The 17,273-nt window shown below is 40.3% G+C and overlaps 1 protein-coding gene across 1 annotated transcript in view; it reads left to right on the top strand.

The window, feature by feature from the left end:
• Tmem185a (transmembrane protein 185A) overlaps positions 1-17,273 on the top strand; it is a 31,807-nt gene that overhangs the window by 11,919 nt on the left and 2,615 nt on the right. The window contains exons 2-6 of the mRNA XM_005369190.3: positions 3,259-3,435; positions 5,717-5,924; positions 12,926-13,009; positions 16,346-16,522; positions 17,075-17,198. Of these exons, the coding sequence (XP_005369247.1) occupies positions 3,259-3,435; positions 5,717-5,924; positions 12,926-13,009; positions 16,346-16,522; positions 17,075-17,198 (770 nt within the window). The remainder of the gene's footprint in view (positions 1-3,258; positions 3,436-5,716; positions 5,925-12,925; positions 13,010-16,345; positions 16,523-17,074; positions 17,199-17,273) is intronic.

The following is a 17,273-nucleotide window of genomic DNA, read 5'->3' as shown; positions in this document are numbered from 1 at the left end:
TATATATATATACGTATATATATATATATATATATATATGTTCAGATTTCCCACTTGGCTTTGCTCTGCTAAGCCCTAGACTGAAGCAGCTTTATTCACTAACCAATAAAAGTAACACATATACAAAAGGACATCCCACATCAGGAGGACATCTTTCCCTCAGCACCACATAGCAGATGAGGGTTGGGGCCAGATCTCCCACACTCATATTCTCTGCTACTCACTCCCCACCCGCTGCTTCCTTCACTCCCCCCACCCTTGTCATCAGGGTCAACTCTATTTTACTGCTAAGGCAAGATGTAGGACCTGTTCTCTGGAGTGCTGCAGCAGGTAACAGGCAGGGCCAATTCTCCCTAGTGTTGCAGCCATTGAGTGGCATGACCAACTATCCTCTTGGCCTTTGGTGCCATCAGGAACCACAGACCACTGCTGCTGCAGGGCCACAGATCCAGACACCCAGGCCAAAACATCACCATGACCCCGGTGGACCTCAGCCCACTCCTCACTGCCTTCACCTCTTCAGATCAGCCTTTCTCCACAGGACATTAACCATATTCTCTCCCATATTCCTCTCTCTCTCTCTCTCTCTCTCTCTCTCTCTCTCTCTCTCTCTCTCTCTCTCTCTCTTTCCACACCATTTATTTCCTCAGCATTTGCTGTGTTTTCTCCTCAGTGTCCAGGGCAGGCCTGGCCTAGGCAGGCATGTGGGCACTGGATAGAGTTTTATTTTCTCCTTGGCACCCAGGGCAGGCAGCCTTTATATGGGTTTCTTACACATATATAGTATATAGTTTCTTATTTATCCAACATAAACATCTTTGTTTTCATGCTGGTATTTAGACTATTTACATTTAATGTTATTTTCATCTGTCTATCTGTCTGTCTATCTATCCATCCATCCATCTATCTAGGTTTTTTGAAACAGAGTTTCTCTGTATAGCAGTCCTAGCTATGCTGGAACTCAACTCTGTAGACCAGGCTGGCCTCACTTAAAGAGATCCACCTGTCTTCCTGCTACAGCCTACAAACTACCTCCTGTCAGTAAACCCTGGCAATGCTGCTTTTGTCCTCTTTGTTATTTTTCCTAGTTCCTTCTGTTCTTCACTGCCTGTTGCCAAACTGTTGTATATTTTGTTCAGTTCCTTTTTTTATGCTGGGGAGATAATTTTTAAATTTGATTAGCTATGTTGATTATACTAAATAATGGGTTTCTTTATGGCATTTTCACACGTATATAATGCATTTTTTTAAAACTCATATTCACTCGCCATTGGCCCTTCCTGTTCATTTCCCACCCCCACAGATCTTCTGCATTTTCATGTCTTTATTTATTTTAGTGTGCCACTGGGTTTCATTAGGGTCACTTATAGACTCCTGGGGGAGGGATTATTTTCAGAAACATAGACTCCTTATCAGTGACTATGCCACTGAAGGAAGTATCTTTCCTTTCCCCAGGGGCCACTAACTACCTGTAGTCAGCAAATGGTGGGGCCTCACGAGGTACTGGGGACAGGAAAGGTAAATCTTAGTCCTGTTTTTATATCAAGGCTAGAAGTAGATGTGCTTGACAATGTAATATCATATTATTTCGAAGACATCTACCAAAGTTTTTTCTATTTGTGACATGAGTATGTGTATATATAGATGTATCTGTAATTTACTCAGGCATTTAAAGTAATATATATTATTTTAAATATGTACACCATATGAATATGACAGATAACTGCTGATTTTTCCTTTTGTGTGTTTTTGTTTGTTTTATTTATTTATTTATTTTTTTTTTGGTTTTTCGAGACAGGGTTTCTCTGTGGTTTTGGAGCCTGTCCTGGAACTAGCTCTTGTAGACCAGGCTGGTCTTGAACTCACAGAGATCCACCTGACTCTGCCTCCCAAGTGCTGGGATTAAAGGCGTGCGCCACCACCGCCCGGCTGTTTTAAATATTTTTTATTTATGCATATATGTATGTGTGTATGAAGGAATGCCACTAGTGTGGTTGTGCCTGTAGAGGTCCTCAGGGTGTCTGGTCCACTGGAGTTGGAATAATAGGCATTTGTGACCCATCTCCTGTCCATGCTGAGAACCAAACTCGGGTCCTCTACAAAAGCAAGTAGTACTCTTAACTGCTGAGCCATCTCTGTAGCCCCCTTTGTTTTGTGTTTAAGATAGGGTTTCATGGGAGCTGGAGAAATGGCTCAGTGGTTAAGAGCACTGCCTGTTCTTCCAAAGGTCCTGTGTTCAATTCCCAGCAACCACATGGTGGCTCACAACCATCGGTAAGGAGATCTGGTGCCCTCTTCTGGCCTGCAGGCACACATGCAGACAGAATACTGACAATACTGTATACATAATAAATAAATAAATAAATCTTTTTAAAAAAAGATATTTTGCAGGCTGGCTTGGAACTCACTATTTAGGCCAAGATGATCTGGAAGTCACAATGTTCCTCCTGCCTCAGCTACCTAAATGCTGGGATCACAGATCTGAACCACCATACATGGCTATTTTTATTTTTATCAGGACATTAATGTCCAAAGGGATACCTTTATGAGAATAGAATCAAATAGTCAATGACAGAGCTTTACTTTCCCCCACTCTCCATGTTGTGGTAAAACTAGCTCCTTCTGTTTGGCATGCTTCCTCATCTAATTTGTTTGTCTGTCTAACAAACCTCCAGTTACCTCTGAAGTTCTGTGGTCACCATGTCTCTTCTTCCTACTACCTCAGCCAGATCCCATACTTTCTTTTCCTAGCCGCCTTCTCACCATTTACACAAATATTACACTGCATCTTAATCATGCCTTTCTGTGTACAGATTCTATCTATCAGAAATTCCTTGGAAGCAGGAGACTTAATTACCTGCTTTTGTTTTCTTGTCCCCAACACAATGTCTTCTACATAGAACTTTTAAATAAGTAATTGTTGAATTAGTGATTTTTAAATGTGTTATTTATTTTTATTTTATGTGTATGAGTATTTTGCCTGCATGTATGTATGTGCTCCCTGTGTGTGCAGGGCTTCAGAGGCCAGAAGAAGAGGTTGTACCCCCGGAACTGGAGATATAGATAGCAGTTAGCTGTCTTTTAAGTATTGGGAACTGAATTTGTGTCCTCTGGAAAAGCAGCCAATGGTCTTAACTGTTGAACCATCTCTGCATCCCTGAATTAATGACTTTATGAACTGAAATATGTCTGTAATTCTCTTCATTATCAGCTGTTTATTAAAATGAGTTCTTTTTCATCATTTTTCTTTTCTTCTAGTAAATTCCTCATTTATGCCTGTCTGCTGCTGTTCTCTGTGCTACTGGCCCTTCGTTTGGATGGCATCATTCAGTGGAGCTACTGGGCTGTCTTTGCTCCAATATGGTTGTGGAAGTTAATGGTCATTGTTGGAGCATCAGTAGGAACCGGAGTTTGGGCACGAAATCCTCAATATCGGTAATACTGCTTTATAAAACTCACTGGTCTATATCTTGAGAGAACAAAATCTTGGCGGTTCTCACCAAAGATGCCGTAAGGACAATTTCTTCCTATTCAAAGTTTTGTGAGTAGTGCAGTCCAGCAAACATGCTCCTTATTATAAAAAAAAATGTGTTAGTTTAGACGGTTTAGTGCCCAGATAGCCCAAAGATCCCAAATACAGAAATGTTATACCATAGCTGATTAAGAAACACAGAAATACTCTGTGTGTCTTCTCCAGTTTATTTTTAGATCTAGGGTTCATTTTCTCCTACTCTTCTAGTCCTGGAGTAAACTGGTAATGATGTCAGAAAGTGAGCTTGGTCCAAAGGCCATGAGTCCCTCAAATAGGAACTAGGGAATGAGATAAATTGAGAGTCAGATGTTAAGAAAGGAGGCAGAGCTTTGGGGGGTTATGGAAGTGGAGGAAGCCTGGTGTGTCTGGATTCTATGGGAGCCTCTCTCCCTTTTCAGAGAAAAGAGAGGCAAGGGGAAGAAGTAGCGAGTGAGAGCATGAAGAAAAATGCAAAAGTTTCTGATAGAACAGTTAGGGAGGTAGACAGAGAGGCAAAGAGCTGCTTAAGGGAAAAGGGATAGAAGAAAGCCACTTCAGCTTTAAAGGTTCTTGATTATCAACTCTTTAAAAAAGCTAGGGACAAAAGCAGGTGGTGGTGGTGCATGTCTTTAATCCCTCGGGAGGCCAAGGAAGGCAAATCTCTGAGTTGGAGGCTAGCCTGGTCTACAGAGTGAGTTCCAGGGTGGCCAGGGCTACACAGAAAAACCCTGTCTTGAAAAACAAAGAAACAAAAAAGCTGTAGTTTAGACTGTGTGAAATGCATATCCTATAGGTATGTAGGACTTCTAAAGCTACACACTAAGAATCTTAGCAAATGAAGGGTGTTTTTGTGTGAATTTTTCTTTTTTGTTTTGAGAATATAATATAATTTTTTAAGATTTTATTTTTGTTTTTTGAGACAATTGTTTCACTGTGTAGCCCTGGCTGTCTTGGAACTCATTTTGTAGACCAGGCTGGCCTCAAACTCACAGAAATCCACCTGCCTCTGCCTTCCAAGTGCTGGGATTAAAGGTAAGTGCCTCCACTGTGCAGCTATTTTGTATTTTTAATCATGTGCCTGTGTGAATGTGTGTCCCATGTGTGAGGGTACCAATGAAGGCCAGAAAAGGGTGATAGATCCCTAGGGCTGAGTTATAGGTGGTTGTGAGCCACCCATTGTGAGTGCTGGGGACTGAACTTAAGTCTTCTGGGAGAATAATAAGCACTCTTAACCATTGCACCATCTTTCCAGCGCCCATTTTTGGTTGTATATTTATCTCTTTTATGACAAAAATTTCAGATCTCTATTATATGTTTCTCAAAAATAAATTAACTAATTGATACCTAAAAGTTATATGCCCCCTTTCTCTGTTTTGATATTTTCAAGTAAGGAAAGAAAAGAAGTTGTGTTTGTGGCTGGCTAGATGTATGTTATACACAGGTACAGTCATCCCCTGTGACCATTAATCAGTAGTATGCCAGTGAGTTGTACACGAATTACTTGCGACCTTCTTTCTTTTCTCTTTGTCCTAATTTCTAGAATACTTATCACCAGTAGGACAAATGTGTCAGTAATGGTTATCTGTACTTTGAATGGAAATTTTAGACCTCTCAAATGCATTATAAACATTTTCAATTTTAATTTATTAAAAGTTAATGTTTATACAGTTAATTGAACTTTGAGCACAACTTTAACTTTTTATTTTACAGTATATTATACTGGAATAAAGATTAATAAAAGAATTTTATTACTTTTTATTTGTGTTTTAAAGTAGCACCTAAGAAAATTGGTATATCTTCTTGAATTTAAACTATACCTGCAGATAAAACTAAAGTAATATTTATAGTATTACATGAAATATGGTGTGTATTGTTTTAACTCAATGGAACTCTTAATCGTGAGACTTAAGAGATATCAGAACTTCTTTTTTACAACAGAAGTAGCTAATAGAATAATCTTGGAAGTGTCTCTTTATAGTTGAATTTAAAGTTATGAACATAAGTGGTTATGGAGATTTGAAAGATTGTCTATTAAAGATAGGTTTAAGTTAGCTCTCTATGTCATCTCCTCTGTGCTTTTTAATATTTAAAAGTTGAAAATCAGAAGGTGAATTGAGTTGGTATTTGCTGTGGATTTTTTTCCTTGTATTGAGGATTCTGAATTGTATTTTTTCTTTCTTCTCTTCTCCTTCCATCCCCTTTTAGAGCAGAAGGAGAAACATGTGTGGAGTTTAAAGCCATGTTGATTGCTGTTGGCATCCATTTGCTCCTGCTAATGTTTGAAGTTCTGGTCTGTGACAGGATTGAAAGAGGAAGTCATTTCTGGCTTCTGGTCTTCATGCCATTGTTCTTTGTTTCCCCGGTATCTGTTGCAGCGTGTGTCTGGGGCTTTAGGCATGACAGGTCACTAGAGGTAAGATTTGTGTATTTAATCATCTTTTAAAATCTTACTCTAATGTCAGTCTCTTACCCTAGGTGAAGAACATACTAATCCTTAACTCTGATTGTGGTTTACAGAAGAACAAATGTCTTCAGCTTTCTCCTAGCTTTCTATATTATAAGCTACCTGTGTCTATCAGTCTTGTGAAATAACCGAGAGGATTTACAGAGATACAGACACGAGAGCGATTTCAAGGAATGGATCCACATGGCTGTGGAGCTGGTATGAACAGACAGGAAGGCTGGGGACTCAGCAGGAGTTGACACTCCAGATTGGAGGCTGAATTTCTTCCTTTCCAGGAAACCTCAGACATTGCATTTAAAGCCTCCATTTGGATAAGGGTCACTTACCCTACAGTATTGAGAATAGTCACCTTTAAAAACTTGATGCTGTCACAGCAACACTTATCCTAATTAAATAATTATCCTTAATTAAATAATTAAATAACTGGTACAATAGTTCATGTGAATTGACACATAAAATTTAACTGTCTCACTACCTCATCCCCCATGATGTCACTTCTTAGCTGCCCTCTAGTTGGCTTGTCCCGATATGCCCATGTGTTATTTAGTCTTTCAGCAATTTTTTTTTCAAGTATCTATATACACAAGCCCTTTAGACCCAAGAAGAGGAGCTATAGAATTAAATAAAATACTAAGACTAATAATAGTGAAAACAGTTGTAGATGATATTTATAGTATTCTTAATCTGGGCCAAGCATTTGCATGGTCACCTCATAAATAGCAGCAGCATAGTAAATATTTACAACAACCTTGTGAGAGAGGTGCGGTTGTTTTCCTGAGAAGGATAGTTAAATGCCAGAGCATTTAACTTCAAAGGAACTGAGGACACAAAGCAATGCACTAATAGATTTGGAGGACAATGGGATGCGTTAGAACCCCTCCCATACACACTTCTCATCTGATATTTCATTTTCTGTGATTTTAGTTACTTGACGTCAACTTTGGTCTAAAAATGTAGTATAAAATAAAATGTTTGGGAAAAAAAAAAGAGAGAAAAATAAAATGTTTGGGAGAAAAATTAGTGTACAATTAATAAAACCTCAGAGAAAGATATTGGGGCTCAACCTGAAGTTCAGAAAAGCAAAACAGCCAGCCACTGGCTCTTACCTCTCCTTCAGTCTGAAATGGTGATCCTGCCTCCAGGAATCTCAGAATGAGACTGTGACTGAGAGATGTCTCCTCCCGTTTTATAATCCTCTCTAGGGCTGGAATTAAGGGAGTGCAGCACAGTTTCTATGGCAAACTAGTGTTGCTACTAGTGGTGTTTTTCTATGGCAAATTAGTGTTGCTACTAGTGGTGTGTGTCACCACTGTCTGATCTGTAAGGCTGACCAGTTTGGCTGTTTTACTTTTCTAATACTCAGGTACGCTTTATTTATTAAAATACAAATGAAATGCAACTACAAAAGAGCATATGCATGCTACTTTGATCATAGTATTTTGTTAGAGTTGTTCTGTTTAGTAATTATTGTTGTTAACCTCTTAATTGTTACTAATTTATAGATTAAACTTTTATCATAGGTATGTGCATATTGGGAATAAAACAATATATAAATGGTTTAGTTTAGTCTGCAGTTTCGGATATCCACAGAGAATTGTAGAGCATATCCCCCACAAATAAAGTACAGAGTGTGACTGAACATGTCTTGTTTTAACCTGTGTGGATAAACGGGAGACTGCAGCTGGTCTGGAAGGAACATATAGAACTGGAGGCTGAACCTAGGGATAGGTTTAAAACAAAATCCCAAGAGAAAGGTATAGTGATAGAGCTAGGTCACAGGAACAGTACCTAGAGTATCAAGAAGGATTTAGTCTTGATGGACAGGGATCTTTCTATTATAGAAGTGTTGAAAAGGCATGGAGTGAATGTGATATACTGTAGAGGGAGAGTACCTTTCTCAGCCCTCATTTACTTTTTTTGTAGTTTTTAAAAACCTTCAGTAAATCCAACCACTTCTTTTTTTGTACTACTCCCCCCTGACTTCTTACCAAAGACTGCTGAAAAAAGTCACCTGATTGATGGACAAAACCATCATAGGTTTATGGTTTGCAGCTTCAGCCAGACATGGATTAACAGGGCCAGAGCATTATCGACCTCAAAGAATATATACTGATTTGTGGTTAAGAATGAGGAAAGTTGTATTCTCTTTATAGGTAAGATACAGGTTTGCACATAGTATATTATCACCAAAATATGTACAACACTAAAATTTTATGAGAGGTATAATTAGGAAACAAATATATCACAGTGGTTTTTAGAGTTGGAGAGTCAATATGGAAGCAAGGATATAGGTGGTACAGTCCAGTACCATCTGTCTGTACACATGCCCTCTAATTTCCCAGAGGTATTTGAGTCTTTGCCCTTCTTAAAAACCTCCATGTTCTCCATCTTCTCTTTTTTCAGGCCTGTCTCTCCAGAATTTGTTCTAGAAGTTAGCCACACTTATCCCAGAAACTTTGTTTGTGCATCATTCTCTCTCTCTCTCTCTCTCTCTCTCTCTCTCTCTCTCTCTCTCTCATCTGAATGAGAAAAAGTTGTCATCTTTTTTCTTTCTAGTCACAGAGCATATTCCATATTACTTCCATATTACTCTGTCTCCAATGCTTTATTCACTGCCTTATTTCTCACTTACTCTGTGCTTACTGAGCTCTATTCCACATTCACTAGGACCTGGCACAAATGCCCTGAACCAAATAGAGTAGGTTTCTTTCAATTACTTATCTTTTCAGACCACTGACCACTGTGTGGTGGTACCTTTTGCACTTCAGTGACCAAAATATCTCACAGAAACAATTTAAAGAAGAAAGAATTGAAATGTGATAAACCTTCCAGAAGAACTCTCAATGTACAGCATTCAGTCTGTAGAATATATATTGCTGGCAGCTTTTAGTCAGATTTATAGTGAGAATTGGGAGCAAAAAGCAGAACAGAAATGTTTAAAGAAAGCTACAGTTTAGGTTTTATAATAGTTATTTTCTGTTACTAAGATAGCACCCTGACTCATAGAAGAGTTTGTTTGAGGTTTACTGTTCAGATGGATAGGAATCCATGATGACAGAGCCAGGAGGCAGGATAGCAAGAGCAGGAAGCTGAGGTGTCACATTCTCAACCTCAGTCATGAAGACTAAAGAGAAAATTGCAAGGAGGAGGAGGAGACTTTTAATCTCAAATCTTATCCCCAGTGACAACCTCCCTCTGGCATGGCTACACCTCGCAAACTTACTAAGACAGTACCAGGAACTGGTGACCAAATGTTCAAATGTGTGAGACTAGGATGAGCATTTCTCATCCAAACTATTCTGGGTCTAAAAGGCCATGTGAAGTTGGGGCTAAAGGAAACTTGGCATCTGAGAATATTGGATACATTTTTTTTAAAGTTAACTATATTACATCATGACAATAGGAAAGTATCTCTGAGGGCTTTGCAGCAATTATGATTTCAATGGTGTAAAATTATGAACTCATTTGAAAGATTTTTTTTTTACAAGAGAGCGCTTGGGATTCTGTCCAGGTATTTATTGACTGGTGTAGCCATGGTGTGAGCAGTGGTAGACTTTGGTGTTGTCCACAAGTTGCTAGTTTTGTAGGCATAATGTAGGAGTTACAAGGTCACAAAGAATTCTACTTGTATTTCAAAAGAAAGCCTGTGGTGCCTGGCAATGTGTGTGACAGTGTCGGAATGCCAGCAAACAGCCTTTGGTAGGACAATGTGCAAAACTATGAGAGGGAAACCAAAATTCAGTGGAGACCCCAAGATATTAAATATACCAAGGATGTGGAATATCTGTCAAAGAAAGCCATTGGAAGTGATAAGAGAAGTTCTCATAGAGATAGAAAATAGAACCTGCCAGGGGCTCCTTGTTGAGAAAGTAGAAAGGAGCATAGTCCAGGCATACTGAAAAATAGAGATGAGAGGAACTGGTCAATCCAGTGGACCCCACAGTAGCCAAAATGTTCCTAGGATAGAAATAGGAGAGAAATGTCGGTGCTAGGGAGTGGGAACCTTTACACAGAGATGGCTCACCAGTGAAAGTGCTTGCTGAGAAGGCACGCGGTCCTGCGGTTGTCTTCTGCCTCAGTCAACTGTTCTGTTGCTGTGAAGAGACACCATGACCAAGGCAACTCTTGGAAAGGAAGGTATTTCATTAGGGACTCACAGTTCTGAAGTTAGTCCATTAGCATCATGGTGAGGGTATGGTGACATGTAGGCAGGCTTGGTGCTCAAGAAGGAGTCTAGAGCTCTCTGTGCAGATCCACAAAAGTGTTGGGGAGACAGCCAGACAGATGGACTGGACCTTGCCAAAAGCAAAACACACATACACAGACACACACACACACAACAAAAACAAAATAACAAAACCCTCAGATCCCACCCCCACCCAGTAACATACTTCCTCTAACAAGGCCATACCTCCCAAAGCTTGTAATCCTTTGAAACAATGTTACTCCCTGCTGACAAAGCATTCAACTATATGAGCCTATGGGGACTTACTTTTCAAACCACCACAGATGGAATCTCAGTGCAAGGAGGCAGAAAGAGGCAGCTCCTGAGGGCCTTGCTGACCAGGCAGTCTAGGCATAGGTTAAGTTACAGGCTTTATAAGAGACCCTGTCTCAAAAAAATAAAGTAGGACACTGACATGGTAGCACACACCTTTAAGGCAGAGGGCAGATAGATCTCTGAGACAAGTCTGTTCTACATAGTGAGTTCCAGAGCAACACAGTGAGAACATGTCTCCAAATAAGGAAGCAAATGAATTGGATGGAGAAGTTAAGTAATTGAGGAAGATACTCAACATTAACCTCTGGCCTCCCTGTGTACCTATGTGAGTGAATCCTCGTGCACACACACACACACACACACACACAGACAGAGAGAGAGAGAGAGAGAGAGAGAGAGAGAGAGAGAGAGAGGAGAGAGAGAGTAAATAATTTCTTATAAATACGCACTGAAGTGCTCTCATCATCCTAGTGAACTCTGCACCAGGAAAACTGACTGGCACCTGTACCATGCATACTCCTAGCTTGAAATAGTTTGTTTTTCCCCTTATCTTCCACTGTGTTACCTGTATTGGTGCAACAAAATTACAAACAGTATTTTCAGCAGCTGTTAGGATTAAAAGTTGGATTTGGAAGATGTGGGTAAAGAGCTGGTAGAGCGTTCTCTAGAGTAAAAGTATGTTTATAGACGAGGATGAAGTCTGTCACCAGATAAAAGCAGCCTGGGGACCTTTCGGTGCAAAGAGTCATTCATCCATCTTCAAGGGACTAGAGCTGTGGAATTGGTTTTTGGAGGGTGAGTGAAAACCTGGGCTAGACTTAGGAAGTCATAATATCAGTAAAGAGGGAGTAAGGTTGCCTGGGAGAATGGGCAGAATGTGATGACTGAATATGAGAATGTAGAGACCGCAATAGGCTGCCGTGTTGTCTTACAGTGGTACGAAGGGGAGGGACAGGGTTCAGGAGATGGTGAGCTAAGTTGGGGATCAGTTTAATGACAGGTGCTTTTAAGAGAGCCATGTGACACCTGCACACTGGACCTGTCGTGCAGCAGTAAGGCTAGCTTGCAGGCAGATTTCAGAACCAATCACTAGGCAATATGGTAAGCTGCAGTGTTGCTTAAACTTTCCCCACCCCAGGTGAGGTGAATGAGTGTTTGTGTGATTCACTAGTAGGGATACAGTTTGGGGTGCTAGAAATGTAACCTTTTAAGGACTGGAAAGGGAGCCCAAGGAGAGATTTCTGAGTACTCACAGGATATCAACACTGTACAGTAGGATTCTTGAAACTCAGATAGTAGTAAAAAGGAAGATGGATTGGCCAACCATGAGACATTCTCCAAATAGACCAGTAAGATACAGGTACAAATATTCCACCTATTGGTACTGAGGGCCTTTGTGGAGACAGTTTTCTTGTAGGATGGAAGTTGTCAGTAGCTTGGAATGGAGGACGAGACAATAGGGTCTCATGTACCCATTTCTATCTCAAAAAGCTGGACTGCAGCAGAAAAGGGGATTAGGCTAGGGGTACTGAGTCACAGGAGAGATGAACTTACTTATATTTGGACATTTGGAGTTTAATTGGGAATTGATAGTGTCTTACTTAGGGTTTCTGCTTTGAAGAGACACCATAACCACAGCAACTCTTATAAGGAAAACATTTAATTGGGGTGGCTACCTTACAGTTTTGGGGTTCAATCCATTATCATAATGGCAGAGAGCATGGCAGCATGCGGGCAGACATGGTTCTGGAGAAGTAGCTGAGAGTCCTACATCTTGCAAGCAACAAGAAGTCAAATGTAATACTGGGTGGTATCCTGAGCATTGACACACTTCCTCCAGCAAGACCATACCCACTCCAACAAAGCTACACCTCCCAGTAGTGCCACTCAGATTATGGGACTAGTCACATTCAGGCCACTACAGGCAACTAGTTTCTTACTGGGAAAGGTCAGTAGCATAGTCAGAATTAGGTACAACACCAAATCTGTGAGTGTTAGCTTGAGGTGAGAAGGTCCTCAAAGAGTTGGGAAAGAAGGCATGGGATTTGGGGCAGAGTCCTGGGTAGAAGTAAAAAGAAATCTGAGGGTGGTTATAAGTACAGATGATTGTCGGTAGGTATGGAAAGGAAGCTGGGGGGAAATCTACTGCAGATTGCCTATTTTTCTTTCTTTTTTTTCTAGAAAAGTCATGATCTGGCCAACAGTGCTCAGATCTTGAACAGCGAAATGGCCAAGGCACCAGCTGACCATAAGGATTAGACAAAAAGACCTGTGCACAGTTCCCCTAAGCATGATACTTCTGTGCTTTTCTGTTGGCAAATAATCAGAAGCAGCACAGTAGTATTAAAGTTTTACCATATTATAATTTGCATTGCCTGCTAGCATGTTAAACATATAACCACTATGTTAAATGCAACTTGTTTAACTGGTTCTTTTTTTGTTTTTTTAGCTAGAAATCCTGTGCTCAGTCAACATTCTTCAGTTTATATTCATTGCCTTAAGACTGGACAAGATCATCCATTGGCCCTGGCTTGTATGTAGCTTTTTAAATCCTTAAACAAACACTTTATTATAAAAGTAATTCATATTTATTGCAGGAGACGTGTGAAAAACAAGCAAGCATGTGAGCAGCAGACTAATGATCACATATAACACCAGTGCTGGGGGCTAACATAGAGGGTTTTATTACCTTGTACATAAGCTCTTGAGGTTACTCTGTATGTAAGATTTTGTATCCTGCTCTTTTGTTTTAATGTAGTGTAAGCATTTGCTCAGATCAAGAAATTGTCATTGTACGGGCTGGAGAGATGGCTCAGTGGTTAAGAGCATTGCCTGCTATTCCTAAAGGTCCTGACTTCAATTCCCAGCAACCACATGGTGGCTCACAACCATCTATGAGGTCAGGTGCCCTCTTCTGGCCTGAAGGCATATATTGTATACTAAATAAATAAATATTTTTAAAAAAAGAAATTGTCATTGTAAATATGACATTTAAGGCTTCATTGATTCATTAGTTGCATTTATGAAACATCTAGTTGCTGCTAGAACTTTTGATTTCAAAATGTTCCCATATGTATATATATTCTTAAATTTTCTGAATTTTTTAACTGACACCCTAGTTACATTTATGGGGAAGAGTCGGACCCTTTATTGTATATTTATAATATGTAATAATTAAATAAGCTTAATTACCATATCTATTACCTCAGACATTTATCATTTATTTGTGCAAGGAGTGTTCAAAATGTTTTTCTCTTTTAGCTGTTTTAAACTATTTAATTATTATCAATCATAATTATCCTGCTATTCTATAAACATTACAAGAACTTTTTATCTCAAATCTCTGGTGTATTTTTGGCTATAAAAATCCTTGTTTAATATTTTACTGTTTTCTTAGAAAGTATTCTAGGAAAGTATTACTGAGTTATAAGACAGAAACTTTTAAGAAATTTTTAAAGATTTTTTTTAAAGATTTTATTACTTTTTTGTATATGAGTATTGTATGTATGTCAGTATACCATATACCTTTAGTGGTTGAGGAAGCCAGAAGAGAGGGCATATGATTCCCTGGGGTTGGAGCTACAGATGATTGTGAGGCACCATGTGGGTACCGTGTGTGCAAGACCAGCAAGCACTCTAATCCACTGAACCATTTCTCCAGCCCCAAGATTGAAACTTTTTAACAGATTTATTAACTATTGATATGTTTAGTTAGTGTATACAATAATGGGGTTAATTTTTACATTTTCATGTGTATATGTTATTCATTGTTGTTTGCGTAAGTTTGCCCCCATTACCCTCTCTTATTCCCCCATTCTGCTAGATCTTTCTCCTCTCCAAACCTACAACCTTTTACGTGTCATATATACATGTTTAAATCTAAATTCCACATATAAGAGAAAACATGTATTTGCCTTTCCTTTACCATGTTTTATTCTCTCTTGTCCCTACCTTAGACTCCTTCCTTCCCAACATATTCCCCATTTTTCTTTTTTTTCTTTTAAATTTTCGAGACAGGGTTTCTCCGTAGCTTTTGGTTCCTGTCCTGTAACTAGCTCTTGTAGACTAGGCTGGCCTCAAACTCACAGAGATCCACCTGCCTCTGCCTCCCGAGTGCTGGGATTAAAGGCATGTGCCACCACCGCCCAGCTCCCATTTTTCTTTTACTTTCCTGCCATGTCATGTCATTCATTCATTCATACGCGCACGCGCGCGCGCGCGCGCACACACACACACACACACACACAGAGTTTTTAATAATATGGAGTTGGATTGATGGCTTGGAAATAGCTCCTACTCCAGAGGATCTGTTGCCTTCTGGCCTCCATGGGCACTGCACAAACTTGGTGCACAGACATACATGCAGGTAAAACACCCCACACACATAAAATAAAAGTAAATCTTTTTAAAAAGAAAAATGTGGGTTGGGTGGGAACCTTTTGAGATTATTCATATACATACATTTTATGCTCTTGAGCAGTGAAGTTGTAAGTCATTCTTCTAAACCATGGCTTCAGTTAACACTTTGTTAAAAGTGAGTGTGTGGGTGGAGAAGATAAGATAAACATTGATAAACATCAGAAGATATGCACTAGAGAATACAGTATTGCTTCAAGTAGTAATAATTTAGAAAAGAAGATTGGGCTGTGGTTGTAGCTGTTTGTAATGTTTGCCTACCATGCACAAGGCCCTGGATTCATTCCGATTACTGAATAAGCCAGGCCAGGTGGCACATGTTTGTAATATTAACACTTGTGAGGTATAGACAGGAGGATAGAAAATTCAAGGTTAGCCTTGGCTACATGCAAGTTCTGGGACAGCCTATACGACATGAGACTGTATCTCAAGGTGTTATACCAGTGTTTTAAATTTTGAATGGGTTGTGTTTTCTTGGTGCTTAATATATATTTGGGGTGTATGTGTGCATGCATGCGTGTGTGTGTGTGGCCACCACCCAGCTGAGGAAGAATTCTTACGTTGAGTAACTAGACAGAGGGCGAGATTGAGTAAGCATGAGGGGTTATTTGAGTAAAAGACTATATGTATGAGCGATGGGAGGAGGTAGGGATGTAAAAGAGGAAGTATGAAGAAGTGAATGAGAGTGACTGAAAGCAAGGGAGTGTGAATGAGTGTGTGAGAGGAAGTAGTGAGGAAGAGAAAGAGTGGTTCTGGTGCTGAAGGCAGAAATGATTCTAGTGGTATAGAATGGACATGAGTGACAGTGGGGGAGAGAATTATATGAATAGCCAAGAATGAGAGAAAATGAGTGGACTGACAAAGGGTGTGAAGGGCCAGCTAGGAAATATGAGGGAGCATGGCAGAGTAAATGATTGCAGGCCTGAGGGAATGACCGGTGTGCATGATGGTTAAATATGGGATTGGGAGCATGTGTGTAATAGTGAGCATGTTAGTGATGAGTTAGAGAGCAAGAGACCGGGGATGTGGTAATAAGTGACTGAGAGGAAGGAAGTGGGAGTGCCCACGAGTGAAGGATTATGGGAGTGATTGAGAGAAGGAAGGGAGTGTGGGAATGACTGGGAGTGAGGAAGTATGGGAGTGAGTGAATGACAAAATGAGTGACTTGAGAGGGAGGGAATTTGGTAAGAAAAACTTTATAATATGCTGAAGTGGAAGTCCAACTGGACGGTTGTTACCTGAAGGGAAGAGGGCCTAATGACAGCATTCCTGGACAGAAATCCCACGGCAAATGTGATATTTCCCATACCATCTCCGTAGAAGTCCTAGGCAGGAGGACTGTCTGTAGTCATGCTTCCCCTTGACTACCTGAACAGACCCAGCCAAGTGATAATGGTAGCTACCAGAGGCTACAGAGGAGCTCTGAAGACACTGTGTTTCTACTCCTCTGCAGGTCGTGTGTGTCCCTCTGTGGATCCTCATGTCCTTCTTGTGCCTGGTGGTCCTCTATTACATCGTTTGGTCTGTGCTATTCCTGCGCTCTATGGATGTGATTGCAGAACAACGCAGGACACATATAACCATGGCATTGAGCTGGATGACCATTGTGGTGCCTCTTCTTACCTTTGAGGTAACTAACCTTTCTACAGGAAACTTCTTGTGCTCCCACACCCCACCCTTATCTGGGGCCCATCTGCCATAACTAGGTAGGTATACTGTGGTCTGTGTGGAGGACAGGAAGTTCAGAGTGAATTTAGGACAATGAGATATGCTTGCAGAACTCACAGAGAGCAGTACAACTCTAGCTGTAAGGCATCTGCCCATGTCCACCTTCTACTTTCTGCAAGTGAGTGTTGGATATCCTAGTTTTGTATTGAGTTTGGTGGGGAATTCTAGACTAGATACTATTGACTCCTTTGAATAAACCCCGGGAGGAATTTCTCATAAAACTTCTGGCAGTGGGAATCTTTCAGCTGGGTGGACTTTGACCCTGGGAAAAGATGCAAAATAGCCCATGGTCTTTTTCCCTGGATAAATGTTTTTGTGCTATTGCCTATGGTGGCCTTATTTCTTCTCAGACATGGCGTAGGTGACATGGGGAAGGATTATAATGGGGACAGCTGCAGACTTGGTCTATTTACTGGTGACACATCAATAACACTTTGACTTTGTCTTTCTGTAGATCCTGCTGGTTCACAAACTGGATGGCCACAATGCTTTCTCCTGTATTCCAATATTTGTTCCCCTGTGGCTGTCATTGATCACACTGATGGCAACAACATTTGGACAGAAAGGAGGAAACCACTGTATGTCCATAGACTAAGAAATTCTCTCTCTCTCTCTCTCTCTCTCTCTCTCTCTCTCTCTCTCTCTCTCTCTCT

Source organism: Microtus ochrogaster, unplaced genomic scaffold (genome assembly GCF_000317375.1).
Source record: "Microtus ochrogaster isolate Prairie Vole_2 unplaced genomic scaffold, MicOch1.0 UNK45, whole genome shotgun sequence".
Lineage (NCBI taxonomy): Eukaryota > Metazoa > Chordata > Mammalia > Rodentia > Cricetidae > Microtus > Microtus ochrogaster.
The sequence above is the reverse complement of the archived record's forward strand: the minus strand, read 5'-3'. Positions and strand labels throughout refer to the sequence as shown.